Source organism: Tribolium madens, unplaced genomic scaffold (assembly GCF_015345945.1).
Source record: "Tribolium madens isolate multiple individuals breed KSU strain unplaced genomic scaffold, Tmad_KSU_1.1 Scaffold_19;HRSCAF=116;Tcas5.2_LG9, whole genome shotgun sequence".
NCBI classification, from domain to species: Eukaryota; Metazoa; Arthropoda; class Insecta; order Coleoptera; family Tenebrionidae; genus Tribolium; species Tribolium madens.
In genome coordinates, this window is record NW_025400983.1 from 15,377,946 (window position 1) to 15,404,149 (window position 26,204).

General features: G+C 31.3%; 1 protein-coding gene across 6 annotated transcripts in view; it reads left to right on the forward strand.

Moving 5' to 3' along the window:
* Window positions 1-26,204, forward strand: part of LOC123010528 (POU domain, class 6, transcription factor 1) — a 131,254-nt gene that overhangs the window by 100,012 nt on the left and 5,038 nt on the right. For 5 of the 6 annotated variants that reach the window (XM_044407492.1, XM_044407501.1, XM_044407510.1 and 2 more), the window contains 5 exons: window positions 13,709-13,862; window positions 17,765-17,926; window positions 18,113-18,319; window positions 20,978-21,139; window positions 21,283-21,726. In XM_044407492.1, coding sequence (XP_044263427.1) covers window positions 13,709-13,862; window positions 17,765-17,926; window positions 18,113-18,319; window positions 20,978-21,139; window positions 21,283-21,726 — 1,129 coding nt within the window. The remainder of the gene's footprint in view (window positions 1-13,708; window positions 13,863-17,764; window positions 17,927-18,112; window positions 18,320-20,977; window positions 21,140-21,282; window positions 21,727-26,204) is intronic. The other variant, XM_044407537.1, reaches the window with a different exon arrangement.

Below are 26,204 nucleotides of genomic sequence, written 5' to 3' on the forward strand. Positions count from 1 at the left end.
TTATCGCCTTGAATAATAAATAACCATTAATACATAAAATAGTTATTTATCTACGAGTGAAAAGGTTAAGTTTACGAGTGACGAGTACACTTTTTTCACGAGTAGATAAACAATCTTTATCGTCGTGGATACGTATAATATTTCGTTCTATTTTGTACTCACCTAACAGAATTTCTTGTGTCTGGCTGATGAATACACTGGTCAAAGTGGAGTAGATAAAAATTACTGTATTTTACTAGACGATAAAAGACTACTTTATCTACTGAAATTAGTTGATAAAAGCACTCTTTAACATTGAGTACAAAATAAAAATATTATATCTCACGTGTAAAAGTTTATTTTTCCAACACTAATATCTTATATTGTTTCTTAGGTGTATTTAAGCTTACCTCTTATGTTACCGTTATACGAGTTTCTATAAAATACGTCGTCAATAACAACATAAGTACATAAAATACTCTTATTTTGGCATTTTGTCAATTTTGACATTATTTTTATTTATAATAATTTCTAAATTTAGCAAAATCTCTTGTCTAATATGGAAAAAAAATTAAAGACAACCCAAGTTTTATAGGTTAAAATGCTTGTTATCTTAATAACTATTCTCCTACATTGTTTTTTATTATTATTATTTTTAACAAAGTTTTCTACTCGTATATTGTTTTTAACGTAACATACTTATAACTTTTATATTGTGTTAGAACACGTTTTTAAGACGTTTTTTTTTTACAGAAACTTGAAACATTAAGATTAACATTTTGCTATGAGAGAGGAGCCTTAGAAGAGTTCTATATTTACAGTCACTCCTGGATGTACTCTATCATACGAAATGATCAGATTAACATTTACTAATTACATGAATGCCATTTTTTGTGAAAACAAGTAAATCCTCTACATAAACCACAACATACAAAAACAATTCACTTAATAAAATCAATAATTAAAACACCGTACATATTTACAAACTGAAAAAATGCATCAATCAAAACCGTTTGATGTTTTTTTTCCACGGAGGGAGTTGAATCCCACCCACAACATTATAATAATGCCAATTCTACTTGTATATACGGGTTGATTTTTTCCTCGATCGGATAATGGAAAGAAAACAAGAGACAATGAATATTGACTCTGATAACGGCCATCACGCATGAAAGCAACGAACCTTTTAAATAAACGTAGATTTGTCTCGAGCTACGTAAATATTAATTACGACCGATCAAAAACATTGTCCGTTGTATTATTCGAATGCGAAAAATAAACGAATGTAATGATAACAAATGGACGTGTGTCTCTGCACATGGCCATTTTTCAAGTAGGCATTGTCCTGCAGGCGGCGAATCTCATTATCCTGCAGAATATAAGCGCTACGTCCAGCAAAATATATTTTTAATTGATCACTACCGTCGCCGTTTTTTATTCGCAGGATGGACCCTAAGGCCGTGTTATTCAAAAATGGCCGCCAAGTGACGGGATGATTGGTTCTACACTAGACTTTGCCTTCAGCAATCTACAAGAAATTCTAAACACTTTATTGGAGATAAGATTACTATTAATATAATGAGATAAATAAAAAATCTTTTTTTTTTGTTCGGTTCAATATGGAAGATTAAGAGAATTGTGCTACAGTAGAACCCCTCTATAACAAGAACTCAAGGGGCCAATGCATTTGCTGGTTATAACCGATTTTCATTATAAACAGTCATGGATAATAAAAGTTTTTAAATATATGTACTACACAAATTATTTTATTAAATATGAATATTAATGAAATTTAAAACAATATTTAAGAAAAAAATCTGTTTTGTTGTTTTTTTTTTGTAATGAAGCATTTTTATCTTATCAATTGCACTTTACAATTATTGTACAAGGCTATTGTAAAAGACAACGTGGTTAGGGGGAAGCACCCAATAACAAAAAATTTTATCTCTAGAGAATCCCCAATTTTTTCTGCAAATTGTTCTGCTTTTTCTTTAAACTTAGCTCCACTTATTGGGCACATTGGATTCGCGATTCACTTTTGAACCATTTAAGGACGGCTTTATCTAATTTAGCATTGTTAACAGTATGTAACTTCTTCATTTTTGACGAAAATTTACCAGTTGAACTCGTAATCTTGTCCCTGTTTTGTAAAATTGTTGCTAATGTAGAATTAGCTAAATTTTTGTCTTTGCACATTACAGCTTGTTTTTGCCACTTTCCAACTCTTTTATTACTGATATTTTTCCTTTCATAGAAAATGTTCTTCTTTTCGAGGACGACATATTGATACAGAAAGACAAAGTGTTTTCTGCTTGAAAAGTTATTCAAGTCTGAGAAAGTGAGAAAAATAAGACCATTAGCGCATAAAAACAACATTTCCAAAAAAAATATGTACACAATACGTAATGGAGACTCGCAGGAACTCTCGTTATAACCGATCTGTTTCCGAAATTTTTCAGAATTTCTCGCTATTACCGATCTTGGACAAAATAAAAGTTTTGTTATATCCACCTCAATTCCAGAAAAAAACTCGCCAGAGAGGATGAATTTTACATAAAGTAGTATACAAAACTGTAAAATAACGATTTACTCGTTATAGCCGGTTTTTGGTTATAGAAGAGTTCCACTGTATTTACAAGTTTGGTGCGACACCTTTGAGACATTAATTAATGTCTCTTTCATTTTTATTTAATCATTTTTTGTCAAAATTAAAGTTTATATCTCGATGAGATCTGTTTGATCTTACGCAAAAAATTTATTTTCACAAGAAAATCAAAACATTACGTATAATAAATGACACTTTGACGTTGGTATGTCAGAATTTATTGTTTTTTAATGTTAGCATCCAAGAGATTTTGGGTGCATTTTTCAGAAAAACCGAATTATTTCCCAACTATCAACTTTTAGGAAGAAACTAAAGGGGTGAAAAAATGTAAAAAGAAACGCCAAATAATATATATGTTTAAAAAAATTAAGTTATGTTCCTTCAAAGTTTACCAAAATGAATTTGTCACGCTCCAATGCAAATGGACGGTTTTTCCGCCGAAAGATACCCCAAACAGTTGTTTATACTCGGTCAAAGTCAAAGTCGGGATATAAATCCCGAAAACGAAGTGCATTGCGATTTTTTTAATAATGTGCCTGGCGATGCACTAAATTTTAGAAAAAGTTAAGTAACTTTTGAACGGTTAAAGAAAGCAAATTGCAAAAAGTAAACGGATTTATAAAGCCTAAAAAAAGAGAAAGTACAATTATAACAATTATACAGGGGGTGCCTTAAAAAAACTACCTTAAAGGCTGTTTTACAAAAAAGGGAAGACCCTGAATAGCGCAAAATAATTTTAGAAACTGCAGTTTGATCTCCCATTTGCAGTGCCATTTGACTCATTTCGATATCATTGACGGTGATGTAGGTGCAATCGAGCTTCCCTGTATCAATGACTCACCCTGTATATACCCATCTCTCCCAGCATGCAAATGCTCTAAACTACTTGAAATTTGATCGCTCTCCAATTAAGTATTACTTAATAACCAATAGTCCCTATGGTCAAAACTCTGAACAGCAACCCTGAACCAATTACAGTGGTTTATAATCCATTTTTGCTATGTTTTTTTTAAGTTTCCTTTTAATATTTTCACTTTGTTGACTCCTTTTTCTAAGTTATTTAAGTTTTAAGTAAAAAAAGGTTAAAACATTTTACGAATACACAGTAATCCAGGATATTATATGTTTAAAAATTACGAACCTAAATGAAAAATTAAAATAATATTTTCGTAACACTTAAAAGGCGCTGTTTAAATTTGTAATTATGAGTATTTGCTTTTTTCTACTTCCGCATTAAATCAATAGGAAAGTTACGAAACATTTCAATTTTTTAAAAATAAGTAGGACATAAAAGTTATAACTTATTAGACAAAATTTTAAATTATGTAAGATTATGCTGTTATCCTGCAACGTGTGATGTAATTCCTAAATAATTCCAGTAACTACATATAATTTCAATAGTTTTTAAAAAGTTTATGTCAATTTTGGTTAAATTTTCAATATTTGTTCAACTAATACCAAAACAGCTTTTAGTAGACGATATTTTTAAGTTTTTTTTTTATGAAAATTGTTGCTTTCAGTACGTTAGACTAAATATAGGAAACAGCGTTTGTAATTGGGCTTCTGCTATAACTGCACAAATGTAAATACGTATATTTGTACAATTCGATCCTTTTAATGCAGCAATTGAATAATTCCAATTATTTAATTCTTTTTGTTTGAATACAATATACTGCTTTTCGTGGTCACTACAACCATCTGTACGTTCTTTTGAAATTGTTAAAAAGCATGAAATGTGAATTGGAGCATCAGGAGCTGTTATTAGACATGCATTATTAACGGTAGGTATCGCTGGAGGTTCCTATTTATTTGTTAAAGTTTGCAGAAGCATTGTTGCGGGGTCGCTGGCGGTCTTCCTCCCTTTTCAAGCAGCCCCCGACTGGCTCTTGTATTATGCAGGAATATATTTTGGCGTTCGTGCATTAGCATTATTTACGCGTCTGTTGATCTAGAGATTAGGCATACATGCTGACGGATAAAGATGATTGAGAATCACGTGATTGCAAATTGTAGTCTGCTCCAAATGACGTCTAATTCTGTTCTAATTTAGCACAGCGGACAGTTTAATCAATAGACTTATGTAGAGTGTCATGTCGGGCAGCGAGTCTGCAAGAAGCCGGACCAACGACGACGAGACATCGCCGGTGCATAAATTGACAAAGTTCTAAAGTTGCACACAGCGACTGTATAATTCAATCTCGGCTAAATATTTTAGAACCAATCGAAACCGAATATCTGACGAACTAATTAATTCTGAGCTGCTAAATGTTTAATCATCCCTGGCAAGGTCCAGATTGTAAATTATACATGATTGGCAAGGATAACGCAATTGTAAATTACAGCTGGACAAATAGCGTCTAATTCTGTTCTAATTAAATACAACAGACAGAATAATCAATATGGGCTTAAAAGGGGGCCGTAGTAATGAGTAAACCTACAAACGGACGGAAAATGCAGACAATGCGCTTGAAAAATGGCATATCCGTTTATTATCGACGATACATTTGTTCAATGTTTTTGATCGCTCGTAATTAATATTTACACTGATTATGTGCAGGTACCTAGTGCTCTTTTTATTTTACTGTGAATAAAATAAAAAGGATTTTCAAAAATACTTGAATTTAGATACAACCTGTCATCAACCGCTGCTAGTCTTTTTTATAGAATTGCGGTTCAATTGAGCAACCCTCGTCGTCCGATAATAATTATCGTCGGCGCTGAAGCAGTCATCGGTTAAATGACGTCAAATGTACACAATTAATATGCACAATTGGACTAAACAACTATTTAAATATGTCATTTAAATTGTGGAAGGCTGAACTAGATCCAATAACTTTTCCATTTGTTAAATAAAGAAATTAAACGTCTTAAAAATTTACACAGATTTGTCTTATCATTAAAACTAATAAAACACACAAGTAACTTAATTATATAAATTTTGAATAAATCATTATTTGCCATTATGAAGGGATGTACGTCTACGTTTTTATTTTTGAGAGAACTAACAAATGCGTCTTTGACATAAAGGATCAAACTAAAACTTGAAGATATTTCTGATTTTTATTGTTCAATTGTAACCAGTTTTTTGTAAATTTTGTGACCACAAAAAAGTGCCGGTTTATACACACAGTCTCATTTGATACGTATTCCCTTAAAAATTTTGTAATTTCTTACGTTGTAGTTTTAAACGTTGTTTTGTCGAAATCGAACATCGAGAGAAAAAAGCATTTAAGACTTAAAAAAATAGTTTCTCACACAGATTATAAACAACGCTTTTTCTATAATATTTAAATTTCTTCTTTAAGAGGGGCCTGATTGCGTTCGCGTTGAAAAAATGGCATTTTTGGGAGAGTTAAATACTGATTTAGGGCGGTTTTTGGAAAAACTATCAAATGAGTCTCTGAGATAAAAGATCAAACTACAGTTCCACGATATTCTTGATTTTTATTGTCATATTGGCGAAAAAACTATATATGTACCTACTTCAAAGTTTAGTTATGGTATTTCTGCATAAAATGTCTGTGAAATAAGCATTTCACGCACTGCTATAAATTTTGCACTCTCAACAACAAATGTCTACTGATTTCGCTATATGAAGTTTAACTTCACACATGATTATAGAAAAAATAAATTTATAAAATTGTCTTTATTCTATTTCATTTTTATTTCCGTGTAATCCTTACAAAAAACATACATGGCAATGTCATCTGTGTTTTATGCAGTTTTGAGTTTTAATTATGAAAATGACATCTAGTTTAGAAATTTTATGACTAATAAAACAACTAGAGTTTTATAGACAGTTCAAAAATCGAGGTCGTAGCTTAATAGGCTGAGATTTATAAACTATAAAACTCGTGTTGTCTTCAAGATTTTTTGCAACACTAATATTGAATCAGAAACTTTATTTAATGCAGAAATTTTTATAAAGAAGTCAAAATAATGTCAAAATTTACAAAAAATATGTGTCAGCGTATTTTATATACCCATAAAATCTGTTGCAATTGACGACGTACTTTTTAGATGAAGCGCAACATAAGAGGTAAGTTTAAATGCACCATAAAAACAGTATAGGTATTAGTGTGTTGTAAAAAAGAAGTTTAAAACCCGATCACGTAGCGGAAGACTATTAAATACCCAAAAATTAAAATGACTAATTGTGTCCATAAACTAGCTCCAAAATAATCAAAATTCTTAAAATTTACAACCTTTACTTAATTAATACGAGAAGTATAAAATTTTTCTGTTGTTATAAAAAAGAATCTTATCTTACTAATTTATTTTTTTAATTCATCTATTATGACAAATTTAGTTCTTGCACTTTGAGAAACTTTTAAATAAAAATGAAAATCCAACTTTTAACTAACTTTAAAAAATTAACTATTGTTAATATTAATTTGATATTAATTTGGTATAAAAAATTATCAACAATAAACATATTTGCTTTTGAAAATATTAAAAAATTAACTATTGTTGGTAATATTACTTGATATAAAAAATTATCAACAAAAAACATATTTGCTTGGTTCCACTTGTGAAATAAAGGTAGCGCGAGTGCCGCAATTAAGCAAATTGAAGGAATCTATTTATTAACAGCTTCTGTGCGAAGTGTACAAATTTATTTACTTACAGTTTTTACTTCGAGGTTTGTTGTTCAAACATTAGTTATCTCTATAATATCATTTTATTATTTATTAAATTTGTTTAACAATTAAAATTTTGACCTGCTCTTTTCCGAAGGCTAATCAAAGCTTTTTCACCTACATAACCACCGATATTTTTCTGTCAGTTTTTTAATTTCCTCGTGAAGACGATAAAATTGAAAATCAGGCATGTTGTCAAACTATAGTTTGATTCGTTATCTCAAAGACGCATTTGATAGTTTTTCCAAAAACTACGCTCCTCTTAATCCGAATATGTTGAATAGAATTATGTAACTTTTAAGTTGCTCATTGAGGCTTTTTTCCGAATATTGTAACTATATACTCGTATTTAGGAAGTTTAGCTTGGTGAGCGATTTCATCAATATGTTGCTTTCATGGAAACGAGATGTCATTAACTGAAATATTTTCAGATATACAATGTGTTAAAAAAGATTGTTAAAGTATGGACCAAAATAAACATGGGTCCGCAAAGTAACAGTCTCAGAGATATCAAATGTGAATTTTTTTTTTACTAGAAGCTTGTCTTTTTTTTTGAACACACTGCAAATAAATGTTTTAAAAAACGAATAATTTTCTATATTTCCGAAACCGTTACTTTGTGAACCCATGTTTATTAAGACTTTTTTGTTAGTTTTGGTCCTTGCTACTACCTCCTAAAATGTTATACAATCTTTTTTTAACACCCTGTATTGTAGTTTACATATTATTTGCTCCAAATAAAATGGGAAATTACAAAATTCAACTGAACAATTATATATTTATTTCATACTCACTTGTAAACGGCAATTAACATGAGTGAACCTAAATATCAAAATGTCACTTTTACAAGCTACTTAATTTTAAAATTGATAACTGACTTGCCAAATGATGGTATGCGATAATAGTGAAATTTAGATGACACTAAATGTAATGTAATTTACGTATGAGTAAGAAAACATGAGATACGCTCAAATCACTTAAAAATAGCTCAAACTGCATTAGTTTTGGTGAAATATGGTGATCCACAACAATTTTATACTTAAAAACGACATTATAGGTACAGTCAGTGATGGCAAAAGTATTCCATAAAAAGTTCCCAAAAACAGTGTTAAACCGGGTATACGCTACTGTAATGTTATGGACGTGCTGCAAACATCCTACGAATTCTCATAGTAAATGATGTATTCCACAAACACCCCAGTCTGTTTCTTGCAAAAATATGCAATACGAGTCGTTCGCTGAACATTTATTCCGTCCAAAGTCTAAACAACGCTCGTTGCGAACGCCTTTGTGCTCGCATTCTACTAAATACCGACACTCGATGGAACGCTGCGAACAGATCGCCGAGCATTACGCGTATTGCGTACACACTAGCGTTTGTTACATGTTATTTTTTACATTAGTGTGTCACACAATCGTCATAGCAAACGCGAAATTGGATCAAATAACGCTTTAAGAATAATTTCAATTAGACTACACTGCCTTTGTTTACTTTTCCTCATAATTATAAATATATTAGCGATAGAATTGTTTTAACATTCCTTTCATTTTCTAAATATAATAATGGAACACCTGGTATATACAGCGTGTCCCAGCGAGTTGGAAAAGTCCATTAGTGACCTTTAAATGGCAAAATTAAAAAATATATATATACAGGACAATGGGCCGTATGAATAAAGTTGAAATATTTACTTAAAGCATGAGTACAAAGTTAAAGCATTTGATAAGTATGAATAAGCTCTTGCTTTTTAATTCGGAGTAAATGCTTTAATTTTTCCAAGAATATGATCTAAAAATAAATCAACCTAGTAGACTATAGTAAGATTTTAACCTAGTAGAATTTCTTGGTGTGCGAAAAGGAGTCATAAGCCAAGGTTCTAAGCCATATCCACTATCTCCAAAAAAAATTGAATTAAAGTTTTTTCTACTGAAAATTTCTCGAATTTGTGAATTTCTCCATATTCGGGAATTATAAACTGAACCTGTCCATAAAGCATCAATACTAGTAAGTACTAGTACTTGCCATCACATAATGCCTGCACATTTAAACTAGTAAAGTTTTTCCCATTTATGTATTCATTCGCATGTAAAGAAGGTTTTAAAATTCGGACGTGTGTACAATTGCAGTTTGTTGGGAAGTGATATTTGGCATGCCATTGTTGTTTTGCCTCATTAATGGAAATATTTGTCGAGCGAAGTGAATCCACTCATCAGAATCCTGTTCATCATTTCAGTTATCGTTTTAGAAACTGTACTTTGATGAACTCCAAGTTTTTCTTCAGTTCCTGTTTGCCATCCAGGATCTGCCAAGTACGGGAGGAACATCATTTTTTATTCATATGACGTTTCGTTGTTCTCAGACAAAAACACCTAACCAAAGCATGAAGATTTTCTCGTTCAAACCGATATAAAGTTTTGAAATCTTTCTCTAAGGGTTCGCGACGTTGTTTGTACGTTTTTCTTACCCCTAGTTGTACAACATCTGCCATCGTTTCGACTTTAATGTATTACTTTTAAAAAGTGATGCTCCTACTGAGTAGCTTCAACAATTTTGAAGAAAATGCTCAACGAAAAATGCATTTACTTTGTTTTTTTCATTTTGTTTTGAATAAAACCTCGACATTGAAGCAAATACTCGCCCAAAATGCCTTTACTTTTAGTAAAAGCTTATACTTACATTTTTATTCATACATTTTAAAACATTTATTTGCAAAATTTGAAGCAGAAGCATTTACTCAATTTTATTCATACGCCCATTGATAGATACTAATCTACACTACCGCTCTCGGAAGAATGGACACTATAGGTAAATAAATAAAAAAGGTTTTTTCGATGAGAACAAAATCTAGTTTATACATTCTATTGTAAATAAAAGTTTGCTGTTTTTATAAGAGAATTTAGTAAAAGCACGGTTTTATTTGCCCCCACTGTCCATTCTTCCGTGAGCGGTATTGAATGTAGTCCATCGCCTAAAATTATTTTCAACTATACAGCATGTCTCAAAAAGAAGTTACAATACAAACTTGTGTTTTTTTAAATGAAACACCATATGTTTCTTTGCGTTTTTGGATGTAGATTGTTATGACAATGTTTTTATTGGTTGATTTTGATTAGTTTTAAAAATAAGACGGTTATTGACAAAAACAAGCACTTTTTAAAAATATATTACACAAAAACTAAGACATCTTGAAATATTTTTACTACCGCAAAGAAGAAGGTACAAGCTATAAGGTTGTAACAATTTTTTAATGTGTTGCATTTGCAAAGATAAAAAAATGAAGGCGTTTGTTAAACGTTCAATAATTTTAAAAAATTTAAGTGGAACACCCAATTTATTGTTTTTGCATTTAAAAGATTATTAAATTGTCTCTCTAAAATTATTTACTTTTAGGTGTTTATAATTAATAACTAAAAATATAATTAACTTTAAACATTAAAAAAATAATTACATACTATTGTTTCAGTTGCCAAAAAGTGCACAGTTGTAAAAGAGATGGAAAAAATATCACTTAACAATCAGTTAATCACATTTGTGTTAAACTAAATCCATTATTCTTTATTTTTACAATAAAATAATTTGAATTTCAGTATTTATAACGACTTTTACAATCTCTGGATAAATCAACGGATAAGTGATCCGTGGTGGAATTACTACGGTTGTCCATAGTTTAGACAGATAGACAATTTATCAATTATTATTATTAATCATTAGATTATTATCAATTATTAGATGCAAAAGTAAAAAATAAATTGTTCTATTTAAATTTTTTAAGTTATTTAACTTTTAACAAACTTCTTAATTTATTTTACAACAGCTTTAAGTTCTGTACTTTCTCTTTGCAGAAGTAATACAAAAATTTATTCTAGCTGTCTTAGTTTTTGTGGAATGAATTTTCTAAAACTAAGCGAATTCAATTAATAAAAATTTAGCGTAAAAACATTGTTTTAAAAGACTGCATCCAAAAATGCAAAGAAAGAGTGTTTCATGTAAAAAAAACATAAGTTTGTATCGTAACTTATTTTTGGGACATGCTATATGGTTGAAAATCATTTTAAGTGATGCATTAGATTAATATCTATCAATGGCCTATACATTTTTTTAATTTTACCAAATAAAGGTCACTAATGGACTTCTTCAACTCGCTGAGGCACCCAGTATGTGAATAATTATCAAATTTCTTACTTTACGACCTATTCTTCTTTCAATATTAACTCATCAAAATCACCTAATTACTACTACTGTCAAGCAAATAACTAAAGAAAGGAATCAACTAGTTCTTCCAAGTAGCCATCAAAGAATGATGCCACAAACTTGCGCAACGGTGGATTTTAATGAATCGTAATTACTATTCAGAAAATGTTGTCTTTTACCTTATTTAGATATTAATTACATGTTAATATTGACAGTTAAAAGCACGAGTGAAAGTGCGTGTAAAAGGGTGACAGGCTTTCGCAAACAATAATTATAAATCTTATTCTATTCAAAATTTCAGTTGGAAAAAAGCTATTATTGTGTATATAATCTACATTTACAATTTTCTTAGAGAAGGGGAGACTATGATTTCCTTTTTTTATGTACACAAAATGTTTCATCCAAAATAAAATCAGGTTCGTATTTTCAAATTTATATTTTTTAAATTTTTATACTGGCTGTATTATAAAAAACGCCACGAGCCATAAATTTCATTACTTTTAATAAAGACGTTACAATATGCAATTTTTTTTCGATCAAATTGAACAGTTTGTTGTTATCAGTCGTTTGCTAATCTTAGTTACAATGTTCTATTCTTCCACAGTCTACTTTGTTTAATTTAATTTTCAAATTGCTTATAAACAGAATTTAGTGATAAATAACAAATAGTAGGTTTTAGCGGCCAGAGTCAAGTTTAAGAATGCTATTAATAACTAGTGACGTATATATTTTTTTGATAACCATACTGATATTAAAAAACTGTTTGTGTCTTAAAAGTAATTCTTAATCTGTTTTTTAATACCATTTTCCAAGTATAGTATTAACAAAATGGGTCAATAACAAAATGGTTTATTTGTGAACAAGAACAAACTTGAAAATTTTTAAAATTCGGGAAAAATTCGGTTAGAGAAATAAGAACTGTGATTTTTAGAATGGACTCCTGCAAATAAAAATTTCGACAAAAAAATTGACAAGTATGTCAATGATATAAAAATAAGGGGTTTCTGTTTAAAATTTCAAAATTGGTACCAATTTCTTATAGTTCCCGAAGTTCAGCCGTTTTGGAAAAAAATTAGTTGAATTAAAAATGGTCGATTTTGGTTACATACAAAATTTCAAAGACGTAGTGACATTAGTAGTTGAAAAGTTTTTGATGTAGGCCCAACAAAAATCACTCTATATAATATGTATGTTTGTGCCCAGAACTTGTAAAACAAACGGTCGAAAAAGTTTATGATTTACTTCTATTACTGATAATAATTATAACAAATGTATGTATACAAATGTATTTTAGGTTTATTATTTTTTTTATTTTTTGAGTAAAAATTATGCAAGCTGACATCAACGCCTGCAATTTTTAACGTAAATTATTTTTTCAACCGATCTACGCATATACAGAGTGGAAACTGACTGATTTTTCTAGTTAAATACAGCGAGATCAAAAATTATCTTGGTCAAGAGTAGTCATGGATTTTAAAATAATTATCGTAGGTTTATGCGACGCTGTCATTAAGTCAAACATTTACAAAATTATTTCAAAAGGATGATATAAGCAACAACAGACGTTTATGACCAGCCTTGAACATGATTATTTTTGATCTCACGGTATTATCCAAAAACATTGAAAAAGTAGATACGAAAAAATATCACCCTTCAAAGTGTTTTCAAATTGTTGGCATTTTATACGTATTCACCCTGTAAGTTATAGACAGGCGCTTCTTGTTCACCCCTCCCTTTAACACCCCTCTCACTGAATTTAAAATTTCCACGGGTAGGAAATGTGCTGTTTAGCTATTCGAAAAATCACATGTGGTTTCTGGTAGGCAGCACCCGTTCGTTAATCCTCTCTTTTCTCTCCAACCCCACGAAAAATCGTAGTATCGTGTGATTGAAGCCTCGCACGCTCTGCCCTGTCCGAATGTGCTCTCAACCCTTCTAAGCGAGGGTGGCGGAGGCGGCGGCGGTGGCAGACGGGGGATGGGGCACATTAATATTGCGAAATGAAGCTCATTTGCATTTAAATAAGGTACTCGGCATGAGGGGGGTGCAGCAAGAGGGGCACTAATTACACTAACTACACAAAGAGCTCTCGCCTCGCCGGCCGCTGTCCAATCCCTCCCCGCCCCCTTACCACCCTTATTATGCCGGGGACGGCGACTATTCCCTGCTTGCTTGATTATCATTATACTAGAATAGATTATACTCGGACGAATATATTACGGTTTGGGTTTGCACCCCAAACTTTTCGCAGAGAAAAATTTCGAACTAACCCTTTTGATTTTTTTTCGGTAGGAGAGCGACTGCGAGAGCAGCGTCGGCTCGCCGGAACCGGCTTCGGGGGTCGAAGGCAGTACGGATTTGACCATGGGGACCAAAGGGATGCAACCCATGGGGCCCGAGGCAAAAATCCCGCCGAATGTATCCGCTGCGGCACATCTTAACGGAAGTATGAGTTTTTCTACCATACACAAAGTAGTTCAATTTTAATTTTATTTGGAATATACAAGGTGATTGTGAAATACATAACACGATTTATACCCATTAATATTGGAGATTCTACAGTGCAATTCAGATAAGATAATGAGCCTGACGATCTGACGATCTAATTTTAATTACGATTTGTATTAGCAATACAAGTTATCTCATGTTGCTCTGACAGTGCTTTGACAAGCAATTTATGATTTATAAAAAATAACTGTTTGCCTACCTTTATTCTTTCATACATTTTGTATTGGGTTTACACCGAAATGACTTCTCTAATTTCTCTATCATTCCGCGAGAGCTGAATGGCACTAATGATCGTTCTCTGCGCTGATGTCAGAGTGACATAAGATGCTAACTGGGATTCAACTTGCAAATCCTAATTCAAAATCAAAGGCGTAAATAAAATTTGTTTTTTGTGTTGCATCGCTAGATCATCAGGTTCATTATCTTATCTGAATTGCCCGATATACGCTATAACAAAATATGCATTTGTAAAAAATTGTCCATAATAAGGGCGGAAATCGTTATATAAAAATTTATTCTAAAGAAAAGTGAGTATGATGTAAAATAAAAATATCGAGTTTGAATCTAAAACTGAACTTACAAAAGTTAATAGTGTCTACAGCTTTTCGACATTTTTTTAAATATTTTTTCGACAGTTATTAAATATCGATGTGTATTTCAAAATCACCCTGTCTCTGTATACAGAAGTATAATCTGCTTTTTCAAACGAAAGTTTCTGAAATTACCAAATCAAAATTGTGTTGAGAAAATTTGTCAGCTTATTTTTATAGCGATACATACGACGACATACATTCGGCTACTGCGAGTTTTTTTTTGTTTTTTCAATGAAGATATGTTATTATGTACGTGGTTGTGGTTATGTTGAGATGTTATCGAAATTTTTACTTTTGAGCATTGTGTCATTACTTCTGCTCTTTTAAATATCTGAGAACAGACATCACTTCTTAGCTTCTCGCTAAAAATATTTTAATAGAAAAGGATCTGTATGTATGTAGATTTAGAAGTTTTGTATAATTCATTTGATAAAAGCACGATATTGATGCAGGTTTTAAATTTTAATTCTACTTTGGTTATAAAAATTTCCCTTTCTCAAATTTCGTCTTCAATTGTCTCTTTTCTTATTTATGATTATTGTATTCATGCTAATTTCTTGCTGAAAATTAGAGCATATTTAGCAGGCTTACATTATTTTTTTTTACATTTCAAAAATTCAACGGTGTTTAAACAAATTTTTAAAATCTGTTAATTTAATTTATTTTTGTGCTTTCGTCTAAAAATTTTGCTTAGACGTTTTTTTGCCGTTTAATTTTTTATCAAAATAAATTAAAAACTAGAATTGCTAACTTTTTTATTACAAATTACCACAGATGGATGACTTCGCGAATGGCACCTAAGTTAAACCTGTTTGAAATTTCTGTTTAAAAAAATCATTTTTGGTACGTTGATAAGAGATAATTTCCTTCGATATATAAGGTCGCGGAAAGTGGTATACAGGCTGTTCCACGAGTAATAATAAGCCTGAATTTTTTTTTAAGCAACCAACATTACATTTTATAGATAACGTGGATATTAAAAGATTTCGTTTTAATTAGTTAAACATAGTAATGGTATTTTTATTTTTGACAAATTTCCATCAGTCAAAGTGACTACTCCAGTTTTAGGAAGTCCGTCTATTTGGATATCACGCTGGACAGAAACGTGCAGTCTGCGAAGTGTTTTTCAAACATGCTTCATAAATGAGAATCCCATAGTTTTTTTAGGGACATATCTATCAAAAATTACATTTCTGAAAAAGTCGGGTTAGAATACTGCACATATAACATGAATTGCGCCTGTCACAATTGTTGACACAATTTAGTTACTTCTGCTAGCAACATTGACAGAACCCACGCACTAGAGGTGTCGGGCTAGGGGCTGCCAACTTTGCAATAAATTAAATGGCCACTATGAATTGACCGCGACTTTATATAATAATGGCTACGACCATGGCTTAGATGATTATAAAACTCGCGCTCTGCTGGTTTTGTAAACTTTATCTTTGTGAATAACAGCTATTGCTGTTTAATTATCTTGTTTAATTATTGTACTCGTATTTATAAGATAGTTGTGCATAATAGTATTTAACGTTGGTAAAAGGATTTTTGCTGACGATAGGAGGCGCGCTCGTCACCTTTTTAAGCCAGTAAAATCCGTTACCTTGTGTGGATTGTTTTATTTGTTCTTTATTTGTAAATATCGAGCGAGCAAGATAATTTGTAATCGAGTCATTCTTGGATCCGAAAACGTATGTCTGTAAAATGTCAAGTAAAATGACAAGTCGAAAGGTAAAATGGCATGATCAAAAAGGTGATACTTATAATAACTAAATTTATAATTTACCTTCAAAATGGAACCGTCCTACTCGTATTTATTATACGTCGGCGACTAATTCCAGCCCATTTTGCCATTTTACCTTACGACTTGTCATTTTATTTGACGTTTCACGTGAAGTTAGTTCAAAAACAGACATACGTTGTCGGACGCAAAGATGACTCGATTACAAACTATCTTGATCGCTCGATATATGTCGTGTCACAGCCATCGCCACTGCTCTCACTTTTCACGATGTTCTTTCTGTATGAAAGAGTGGAGCGTTTGGAAAAATGTTATGAGCTTTAGACATACAGGGTGCGCCAGAACTCGCGTCGCAGAGAAAAAGGCCATATAAGGTAAGATACCAGGAACATGGAAAAAATGTTAAAAAAAAATTATCTATAAAAATTTCTAAGTTATGAGGGTTTAAAATTTGCACTATGATTCTATTTATTTCTGTTGGAATTTTTTTTTTCTGTTCAATGTTATTTGTGGCTTTTATTGGCAAAATTTTTGTCCCTTTACTAAATAATTGTAAAAAAACATATACAAGATCATTAGTATCAGATATAAAAAAATGTCAAATGTCAAAAAATAAATGTCAAAATTTTTTGACAGATAGAATTTTTTAAATATTTTTTTCATGTTTCTGGTATCTTACCTTACTAGAAAATTTTCTCTGAGGCGCGAATTCTGGCGCACCCTATATAACTGGCTAACCAGTTCGAAACATTTTTAAGATGAATATAGTGCGACTTGGTAAATTGACGTTTAAAAGTGATAAATAAATAAAGTTAATTTATTAATTAAATAATTTAAAACACACATAGCTAGTAAAATAAAGCCGAGTTTAATTTTTCTATCTTATTACTCTCGACTATGCGAGGCTATTATTTTTATAAGCAACTAAACACTTAAATCATTTGCTAAAAAAATATACTTTTCTTTTTTAGTACATTATTACTATTTATACAGGGTGTCTCGTTTTTATAGTTACAATTTTAAATAGGTGATAGTATCAATTTTAAGGCAAAAGTTTCCTATGAACATGTATCAAAAAATGTTATGTAAGCTAGCTACATCTCATGAGAGAAATGCGTTTTTAATGGGGTTTTTCTACTATTACAGAATAGATAAAATTAGAAAAGTTGGTACACCTTTTTTTTATGAAAAATTATGGAATTTAGAATTTTGTGACTGAAAGTGGCAAGAATCAACAGCCAAAAAAGATACTTTTTATTCTAAACCCCCTCCCAGTTAAGGACGCCCTTGAGTAAAAATTTTGACATTTTATCTACAATGGTTTCTGAAATATTGAAAAAAATCCATAATATATTATATAGATAATATTTTTCGATACATGTTCATAAGAAACTTTTATCTTAAAATTGAATATTCTATCACCTATTTAAATTTGTAACAATAAAAGCGGAACACTCTGTATAATTCCAAAAATTTCAACTTTCAACCACTTGCAATATTTTTCAGTGGCGGGATTGGTGACGCTTCAGAACCTGCAGAACCTCGCCTCCCTGCAGCAAAGTCTTCCTCAAGTGGCATCGTTGGCAGCCGGCCTCCAAAACATGGCCGGTCTGACGTCGGGGAACCCCGTGGTAAACGCACCACTTAACCTCAGCGTTAGTGCTTCAGGTACTAATTCCAAATCCTTTGTTATTGTTATGCAAATCTAACGTTCTCTCTAACGTCTATCCAAGAATTTAATTATGTAATAACAATGGAAACGGGCCTCCTTTTAATTAGTGTTATTCATATACATCTCCATTGTGGTGGTTACTCCTCGAATTTATCGCTAATCGATTCATAATAATTTCACAGTGGCCACCTCTAGGACAAGTCAGTCAGGAAGCAACACAGAAGCTGCCCCTCTCAACCCTACGCAGTCGACAGGGTCAGCGTTGCCGCCTCCACCCAACCCCCTTTTGTCTTCGCAACAACCGGCACCTATGCCGCAGTTCATCTTGGCTTCAGGACAACTCGTCCAAGGCATCCAAGGGGCTCAACTACTCATACCCACGTCACAAGGTGACACCATTTTACAATCATTAATGCTCCATCTTCCAAACACAATAAACTCAATGTCAAAAAAAATCAGCCCAAAATTTTTTAATCCTACATCTAATTAGAAAGAGACTTTGGTAAATACGAAAACGCCTTATTTTTAATTACTAGTTATTTATTAGACGAGTTTAAGTGTAAATCGGACGCTTTATTTCAGGGAGTGGATTTTTAAATCACGAGTGTTAACACGAGGCGGAATAAATGAACCGAATTACACGAAAACGAGTTGAATATAACATTTTATTCTTCGAATTACACTCAACTAGGCTTAAAATTGCTTTAAATCTGTTAAAAATAATCTGACCTTTCGTATCGAGAAATGCCAAACAGTTATCAAAACCCGTAAATTTTGACAGTGTCGAAGAATAAACATTTTTATTTTGAATCATTCTGTAAAATAAGTCTTCTTAAGAATTAGTCACTTTTTTGTAATAGTCTGCTATTTATAAAGTCTAAAAAGAAAATAGTTTGTTTAACGTTTTGTATTTTATTCTAAAATAAAAAAAGTTGTCTTAAAAATACTCATTTTCTAAAACTAATTGTTTTAGTATTAAAACAATTTTCTGTGTGTTAACTGTTACGTTTTTATTAAATTATTATTTTACTTTCACCGATTTTTCGGATATTTTTCTAAATAAGTTCTTTATAAAAAAACAGCAAAAGATGCTAAGATGAAGTTTAGTATTTGTTGTAATGCTTTGGTTATTTAACATTTTATAAACTGAAAAAGTAAACATTTGCCACATGGTTTATTTCACAGTTTAAGTTTTTAAGTTGCACTTTTCAGTTTAATTAAAATTATTCTAAAAACATTGTTAATTTTTAGCAAAAGTGCTTCAGAGTTTATCTAAAAAGTTTAATTTTATCATTGTCTAAACAGCATTAATTTTATTATTGTCTAAACTAATATTATATCACAAGGTAGAGAAGAGATTTCTTATAGGCGAGCTGTTTATTTCCCGTAGCATCCAATAGGATGGAAATTTGACAAATAACATTTTAAAAATTGCAAATTTAGAAATTTTAAACAGCACAACTTTAAATTTTGTTTAAAATCTGGTGTTGATCTTGGATATCAAAACACGTACAGACTTTAAAGAACTATTATTTTTGAAGCAATTACTGGAAATTTTGTCAAAAGTGTTTTTTAAACAATATGATTTATAATAGTCTTCCAAGTAAGTTCTTGAGAAGGTCTGTAATTTAAAATTAATTCGATTAATCATCTCTGGACTAATCATTCCCAAATGATTTTTTTACTTTAGTAAAAATCAACAAAGTAGAAAAAATGATGCAAATTTTTAAGTACAACAAAATTCCGTGTATTATTATCATTATCAACATACTTTGAATTGACAACTGAAAATGTTATTAATAGAACCAATGTTTGAAACCTCTTTATTTATCGTTGGTGTCATCTGTTTTTTGAATGTAAGCATTTAACAAGGAAAATTAAAAATTGCGCCTTCTTGGTGAATCAATTTTGTATACTTCTTGTTGGATCTTCTTGGTGGGATTGATGAATTTGTGTTTGTGATAAACGTTGGCATATTAGCAAAAATGAAGTGAAAATGTTTTAACAGAGAATTTTTTTTTAAACTCTAATTATGTTATCAAAAGTAAATTTAAATATAGTGTGAAACGATTTTATAAATTTTAGAAAGGCTTAATTTGATAACTTGATAGCTTGAGTCTCACTTACACTCATTTACATAAATCCATATTGCTGCAAGAATAATTGTCCACTGATTTTCCTATACATACTTCTAGGAGGTGTGGATGTGTATCAAAAACAATTTTAGCATAAAATATTGTAAAAAAAACAATAAACTGTAATTCTTAATGCAAAACACACCAAAAACAACATAATCATCTGTTAACTTACAATGGCAAAGTTACTAAACAAATTTTAAGTAATCTAAAGAAATATTGCTTATTTAATTTTGATCTTTGGGTGCTCCTGTATGTCAAATTTAAGATCTTCTTTTAGCATAAATTGATGAAGATATTTGGGAATTTCTATGTTACGAAGTCGATAATTTATTGATACAAATAAATAATAAAAAAATTAGTGCACAAAAAAAGATCAGCTTCAATGTCTCAGGCCATGATTTCCATGGCAATAAAAGAACAAATCGAGCTAAAAAGTTTAAGGAGCTAGACAAGAAGAATAATGTTTACTTGTATTTAAAACCACAGAAACAACCGTTGTTTTATAAAATATCTTAATACCTTTTTCGAAAAGTCCTCAAATTTTCAAAAAACAATTTTTGTAAGCGAAAAATTTATTTAGGTAAAGCATTTTTATCAACTTTTCTTTTTCTTCAATATTTTCCCAGAAACAAAAGCTGATTTTCCAAAGATACAGCAAATTTGTTAAGTTTTTGAAAGTCAAGGAAGTACTGTTTGTGTCTTAGCTTTACAAAATGGATGTTTGCTCTATCTGACTTCAGAAATTCGGAAAAAAAGTAGAATTCTACACTAACAAATTTTTAATAATAATAATGTAATAACTACTGGAAACTAAGAATTAAATTGCCGTATTATCAGAAGCATAACATTTCACCAATTTTTATTTATTTAAATTTTTCTATTGTTCAACCAATTAAATATTTTTTTTAGGTTTGGCGACTCAGACAATCTTGACGATTCCGGTGAATCATGTAAATAGTTCCGATCAGATGGTTAATTTAGCTTTAAATAACGGCCAGGTGGTTACGACGTCTTTAGCCAACCTCCAGGCGATGGCGCAAACGAACCTCCTCAACAACACCACAAACGCCGGTGAGTTTAAACCCTCACAAGGAAGTGTTTTAGTTAAATTAGATTATTTGAGTCTAACAGTCTTAGTCCCTCATTATTGTTGGGAAACCTGTTTCAGATTGTAGAATTGCAAACTGAAAAATTTATTTTTTACTTCTTTTCAGTTCCAACAACCAATGGTTCTATAGGTCCTAGTCTTCTAAACCCCGCATCTTTGAGCCACCTCTTGACCAACGGAACACCTCAACAACTCCTCCAAACCATGCCCTCGATGTTAAATACTCCTCCCTTGAATCCTTTAGCGCAACCCCTTCTTTCAACAGCACCGACGTTGTTGACCACCCCGACGACACAGACGACACCCCCTCATCGGAATCCTCTAATTACCACCTACTCCGAGTCAAAACTACATCACCAACAGCCAATTTCGCGGAATCCGTCGCCGCCCAATGGTAGTCCCATGAATCGAATGGCGACTACCAATGGCGAAATTACCATCACGACGTCGGCCGGACCTGTTCCTAGTCAAAATTTGAAGAGGTCGCCATCGTCGCTGTCCCCGAATTGTACCGATAGCTCGACAGCAGATCTTCTAGTGGATTCCCCGAGTGAGTTTTTATTATTTTTACAAAGCAAAATGTTAACCACTTTGTCTTTAATTAGGAGTAAGTTGGCAACACTAACAAATGTAGAGATTTGAATATTGACAAATTTCATCTTCTGTCTTTATATTATCCAATGTTGACGACTTAATTTCAAAGTGATTAAAGTGGCATCTGACGCTGAAATTAGGTTGGCATCATTGAATTATACACAATGACTCTTAACATACAGGGTGGGTCCAAGTCGTAAATAAATACTGTAAACCACTATTTATTACATTTTGCGTAACACAATGCAATCAGAAAACACCTTAAATCTTAGAATTTTATAATGAAATTGGTCGCGTAGCCTGATTTTTAATTTTAAAAGAAAGGTGTGAATAAAAAAATGCTTGGATACAGTTTAATCGTTGGTTTGACAAATCTAATTTGTCAGTTGATGAGCGAGTTCTCTTATGGAAACTCTTGGATTTTCTTCGACTGATAACAGAACATTCAGATTTCTATTTTCTTGTTCTTTACTAAGAACCGTAGGTTTTTTAGTTTTAAGAAGCGAACCTATTCGTCTCAGTTGTTTTTCAATTCGACTAAATTTCCAACGATTTGGGTGAACTCTATTTGAGTATTTTTCCCTATACTGCCTTTCAGCTTCCGCTCTATTTTTACTGCACTTAAAAAACACTTCAAGCTGATCTACCAATTCGTCGTAATTAATATCATCCATTATTAAAGATCTCAATAAGATTTATTGACAAATTAGGCTTTGTCAAACTAACAATTAAACGGTATCCAAGCATATTGCTTTTTTCATGAATACCTTGACAAGTAAAATCCGCCTACGTTGCAAAATTTGCAATAAAATTCAAAAATTTAAATTGTTTTCTGAGTGTATTATGTAAAGTAAAATGTAATAAATAGTGGTTTACCGTATTTTTCATGCCAATTATTATTGTTTCGAGCAAAAAAACATAGGTGTTCCATTTGAAAAACTAAATTTGGTAGCATTTCCGGCTACACCGGATGTGCCAAAAAAATTTGATGCATTTACTAAGAAAATAAGGAATGAATAATATTATTTGAAAACTTAGTTTTTGAAAAAAAATGTAAGTTTAGGTGTTATATCGGCTGGGACGACTTGAACCGAACACCCTGTATACATAAACTAAGGGAATAAAAGGTTATGATCAATGATGTGTAAAAAATTAAAAAAAAACTTTTTTATTTTTGTCTAATGTCAATAAAAATACCACTTAGTCCCACCTAAATAAAGATAATATTCATTAATCTACTGACAGGCGTGGCGTCAATAAATGTAATGTCGGCATTGGTGTCATTAGTACAAATTATCTAAAATTTTAATGTCAAATAGTGTTTTTAATACGATATATCTCGGTAACTAAGAAGCTTTTATTAGATTTTTTTCCAACATTAATTATTATTTGACATAACCTATTATTCCTTAAGATTATGCGTAAGTTAATACTCATCCTGTATACAGACAGAAATTAGCGCGTGACTGTAAATGATTTTTGACTTTTGTTGTCAAATAGGCCACAAATCTAAAACTTTAGATTGGCAACACTGACTTTTAAATTTTATAGACAATTGTCATTCATTTCCGAGAGGTATAATTCAATTATTTTATTAGATGTTGCCAACTCAATTTCAAAATCACAGGCCACTTTGATCGAAAATTTACTCTAGGTGCACCTTGATTTAACGTTTATGCGAATAGGTGGCAAAGTTGAGTCATACACACACATTATATCGGATTAAATATTCCAAAAGTGTGTGATTCTGAATTTTCTCGGTAATTCGTATGCATTGAAATAGCCGTCGTGCTTTGCACAACACCATTCTCATTGAAGGAATTAGGTAATTACGCCTAGCAAATGCAATAAAAATTGGTAAGCACGTAATTTATTTAATCATCAATTAATTAAGTTACGTAAAAAGCATTAATAATAATTAAAGAGCAATTTCGTTTCGCGATATAACAATATTCTACAATTAATCATTTTATCTGCAGTTGTATTAATTAAGCCAATCGAGACACTAAAGCCGTTATTACCATAATAAAAGATCACAAACGTAAATAACTCGATTGCTCAATTTCATAAACAAGAAATTATTTGTATTATTGAAAGTATTTATTTATTTTGTACGAACTAAAAGAACGAACGGTGTGAACAAATAGACAATATTTGACATTTTGAATACAGTTATGTATTTAGTAATCTACAGAATGCCTGGCGCCCTCGCGTGGTTTGTAGTTGCAACTTACATGATCATACTATAGAACTCCGGTTTTAAGTTGCATTTAAAAGTAATTTTTTAAAAAGAAAGAACATTATTCTCTAACTTTTTATTTGAGTTTTGAAATATAAAATTATATCTGTAGTATTAAAAAACAACGTGCAAGAGCGATGTTTTAAATCTAAAACTGGATAAATTGTCCTTAGTTTTTATTTTCATAGATTTTATCTGTTAAGCGTTTGAGACTTGTAATAGTTTCTTGGAGACGATAAGACTTACAACAATAATCGAAAAATCATAGGAATTTGCGTTCAATGTGCTGTCGAATGGAAAGTCGCTCCCGGACTTGTTTCGGGAAAAAGAACGGCGAAGGTGTGTTTCAATAATGGTAATTTAAAGAAGCGAAGAAAAAAATTAGTGTAAAAGCTTGTTAATTTTTTGCAAAATCTAGGGACATGAAACAATTTATTGTTTTTTTTTTCGTAAAATTTATAATAAGCAGAAAAAAATTATATTTTTTAACAAAATGTGTCTGTTACCATCACATCAATGTATACTTTTCTTAATTTTTTGGAGAATTAAATTTAAGAAAGAAAGCACTATATGAACTTTAAAATACAAGTTGCAGAAGGTATTCAAGCACGAATTTGAAATTTCGAAACGAGCCGCGTAGCGGCGAGTTGAGGAATATCGAAAATATAAATCCGCTTATAACTTCAAAACTATTACGAATTTTGCAGTTTTATTTGACGCCAATCGATTCCCCGGAACATTTTACATATGTTTAAGTCAAAATATTATATCATTAAGGTACAGTTTTGCTGCAATTTACAAAATAAGAAAGAGTAAAAATTAAGAACTAGTGTTTTTGAACATGTCTCAGATTCAATTTAAACCTATCTTATCCTATAGATTTTGCCAAGCATTTTGCACTATGTCCTTTAGTTTCGCCGTAATCGGCGTTTAAAGTTTCAATTTTTTTTTTGAGATATATTGACTTCGCTTTGGTGTTAGTCGATAGATTTTTTACGCTGATTACGATGGTGTTGAGCTTTTTGCTCTAGGTCTAATAGTTTGGCCGTAATCGTCGTTCAAAAATTAAAAATTGTTAAAATAGTGAAACTTTAAATGCGTTTTTCTACGAAACTATAAGACTTAGAGCAAAAAGCTGAAAACCATTAAAATCTACTTTAAATTATCTATCTCACGGCGCAAACCGAAAGTCGCTCCGGTTTATGTCCTAGGTCAAAACCGTTTGTACAGGGGTATTCTCTGGTTAATTTTACTTATAAAACTGGTTTTTCATAAGAATCAAAACTTTTTATTTTTTTCTAAAATTTTTTGGTCGATTTTTGGTACCAGGAGCGGTCTATTGCGAATAACTCCGGACATATTGGTAATAACCTCTTATATTTAGTACCGTTAGAAAGCAAATTTAATTTTTTATCATATAAAAAAAGATCATTGTTCTACGATAAATAGTTATCGAGAAAATTTCTGATAAAGTCAACAATATCGAGAATTTAAATCCGACTATAACTTCAAAACTATTACAAATTTTGCAGTTTTTTTGACGCCAATCGATTACCTGGAACATTTGAGTCAAAATATTATATCATTGAGGTACAGTTTTGCAGCAATTTACAAAATAAGAAAGAGTAAAAATTTGTGAACACCTCCTCCCCCTTAAGAACTAGTGTTTTTGAACATGTCTCAGATTTAATTTAAACCTATTTTATCCGATAGATTTTGACGCGCTGATTACGAATTTGCCAAGCATTTTGCGCTATCTCCTTTAGTTTCGCCGTAATCGGCGTTTAAAGTTTCAATTTTTTTGCGACTTGGCTTTGATGTTAGTCGATAGATTTTTTTAAATACGTTTTTCTGCGAAACTATAAGACTTAGAGCAAAAAGCTGAAAACCATTAAAATCTACTTTAAATTATCTATCTAACGGCGCAAACCGAAAGTCGATCCGGGGTATGGTTCCGGGTAGAGAGCTATTTTAATCAAAAACTATGAGTCCTAGGTCAAAACTGTTTGTACAGGGGTATTCTCTGGTTAATTTTACTTTTTTATTTTTTTTGGGCGATTTTTGGCACCCGGAGCCGTCTATTGCACCCTGAATATCCTGAATAAATGAAGCACCCTGTATATCCTGGATAAGACGGTCAAGTTAGATCAAGTCATCAATCTTGACCCGGTGATAGATCTTGACCTGCCTTAGTA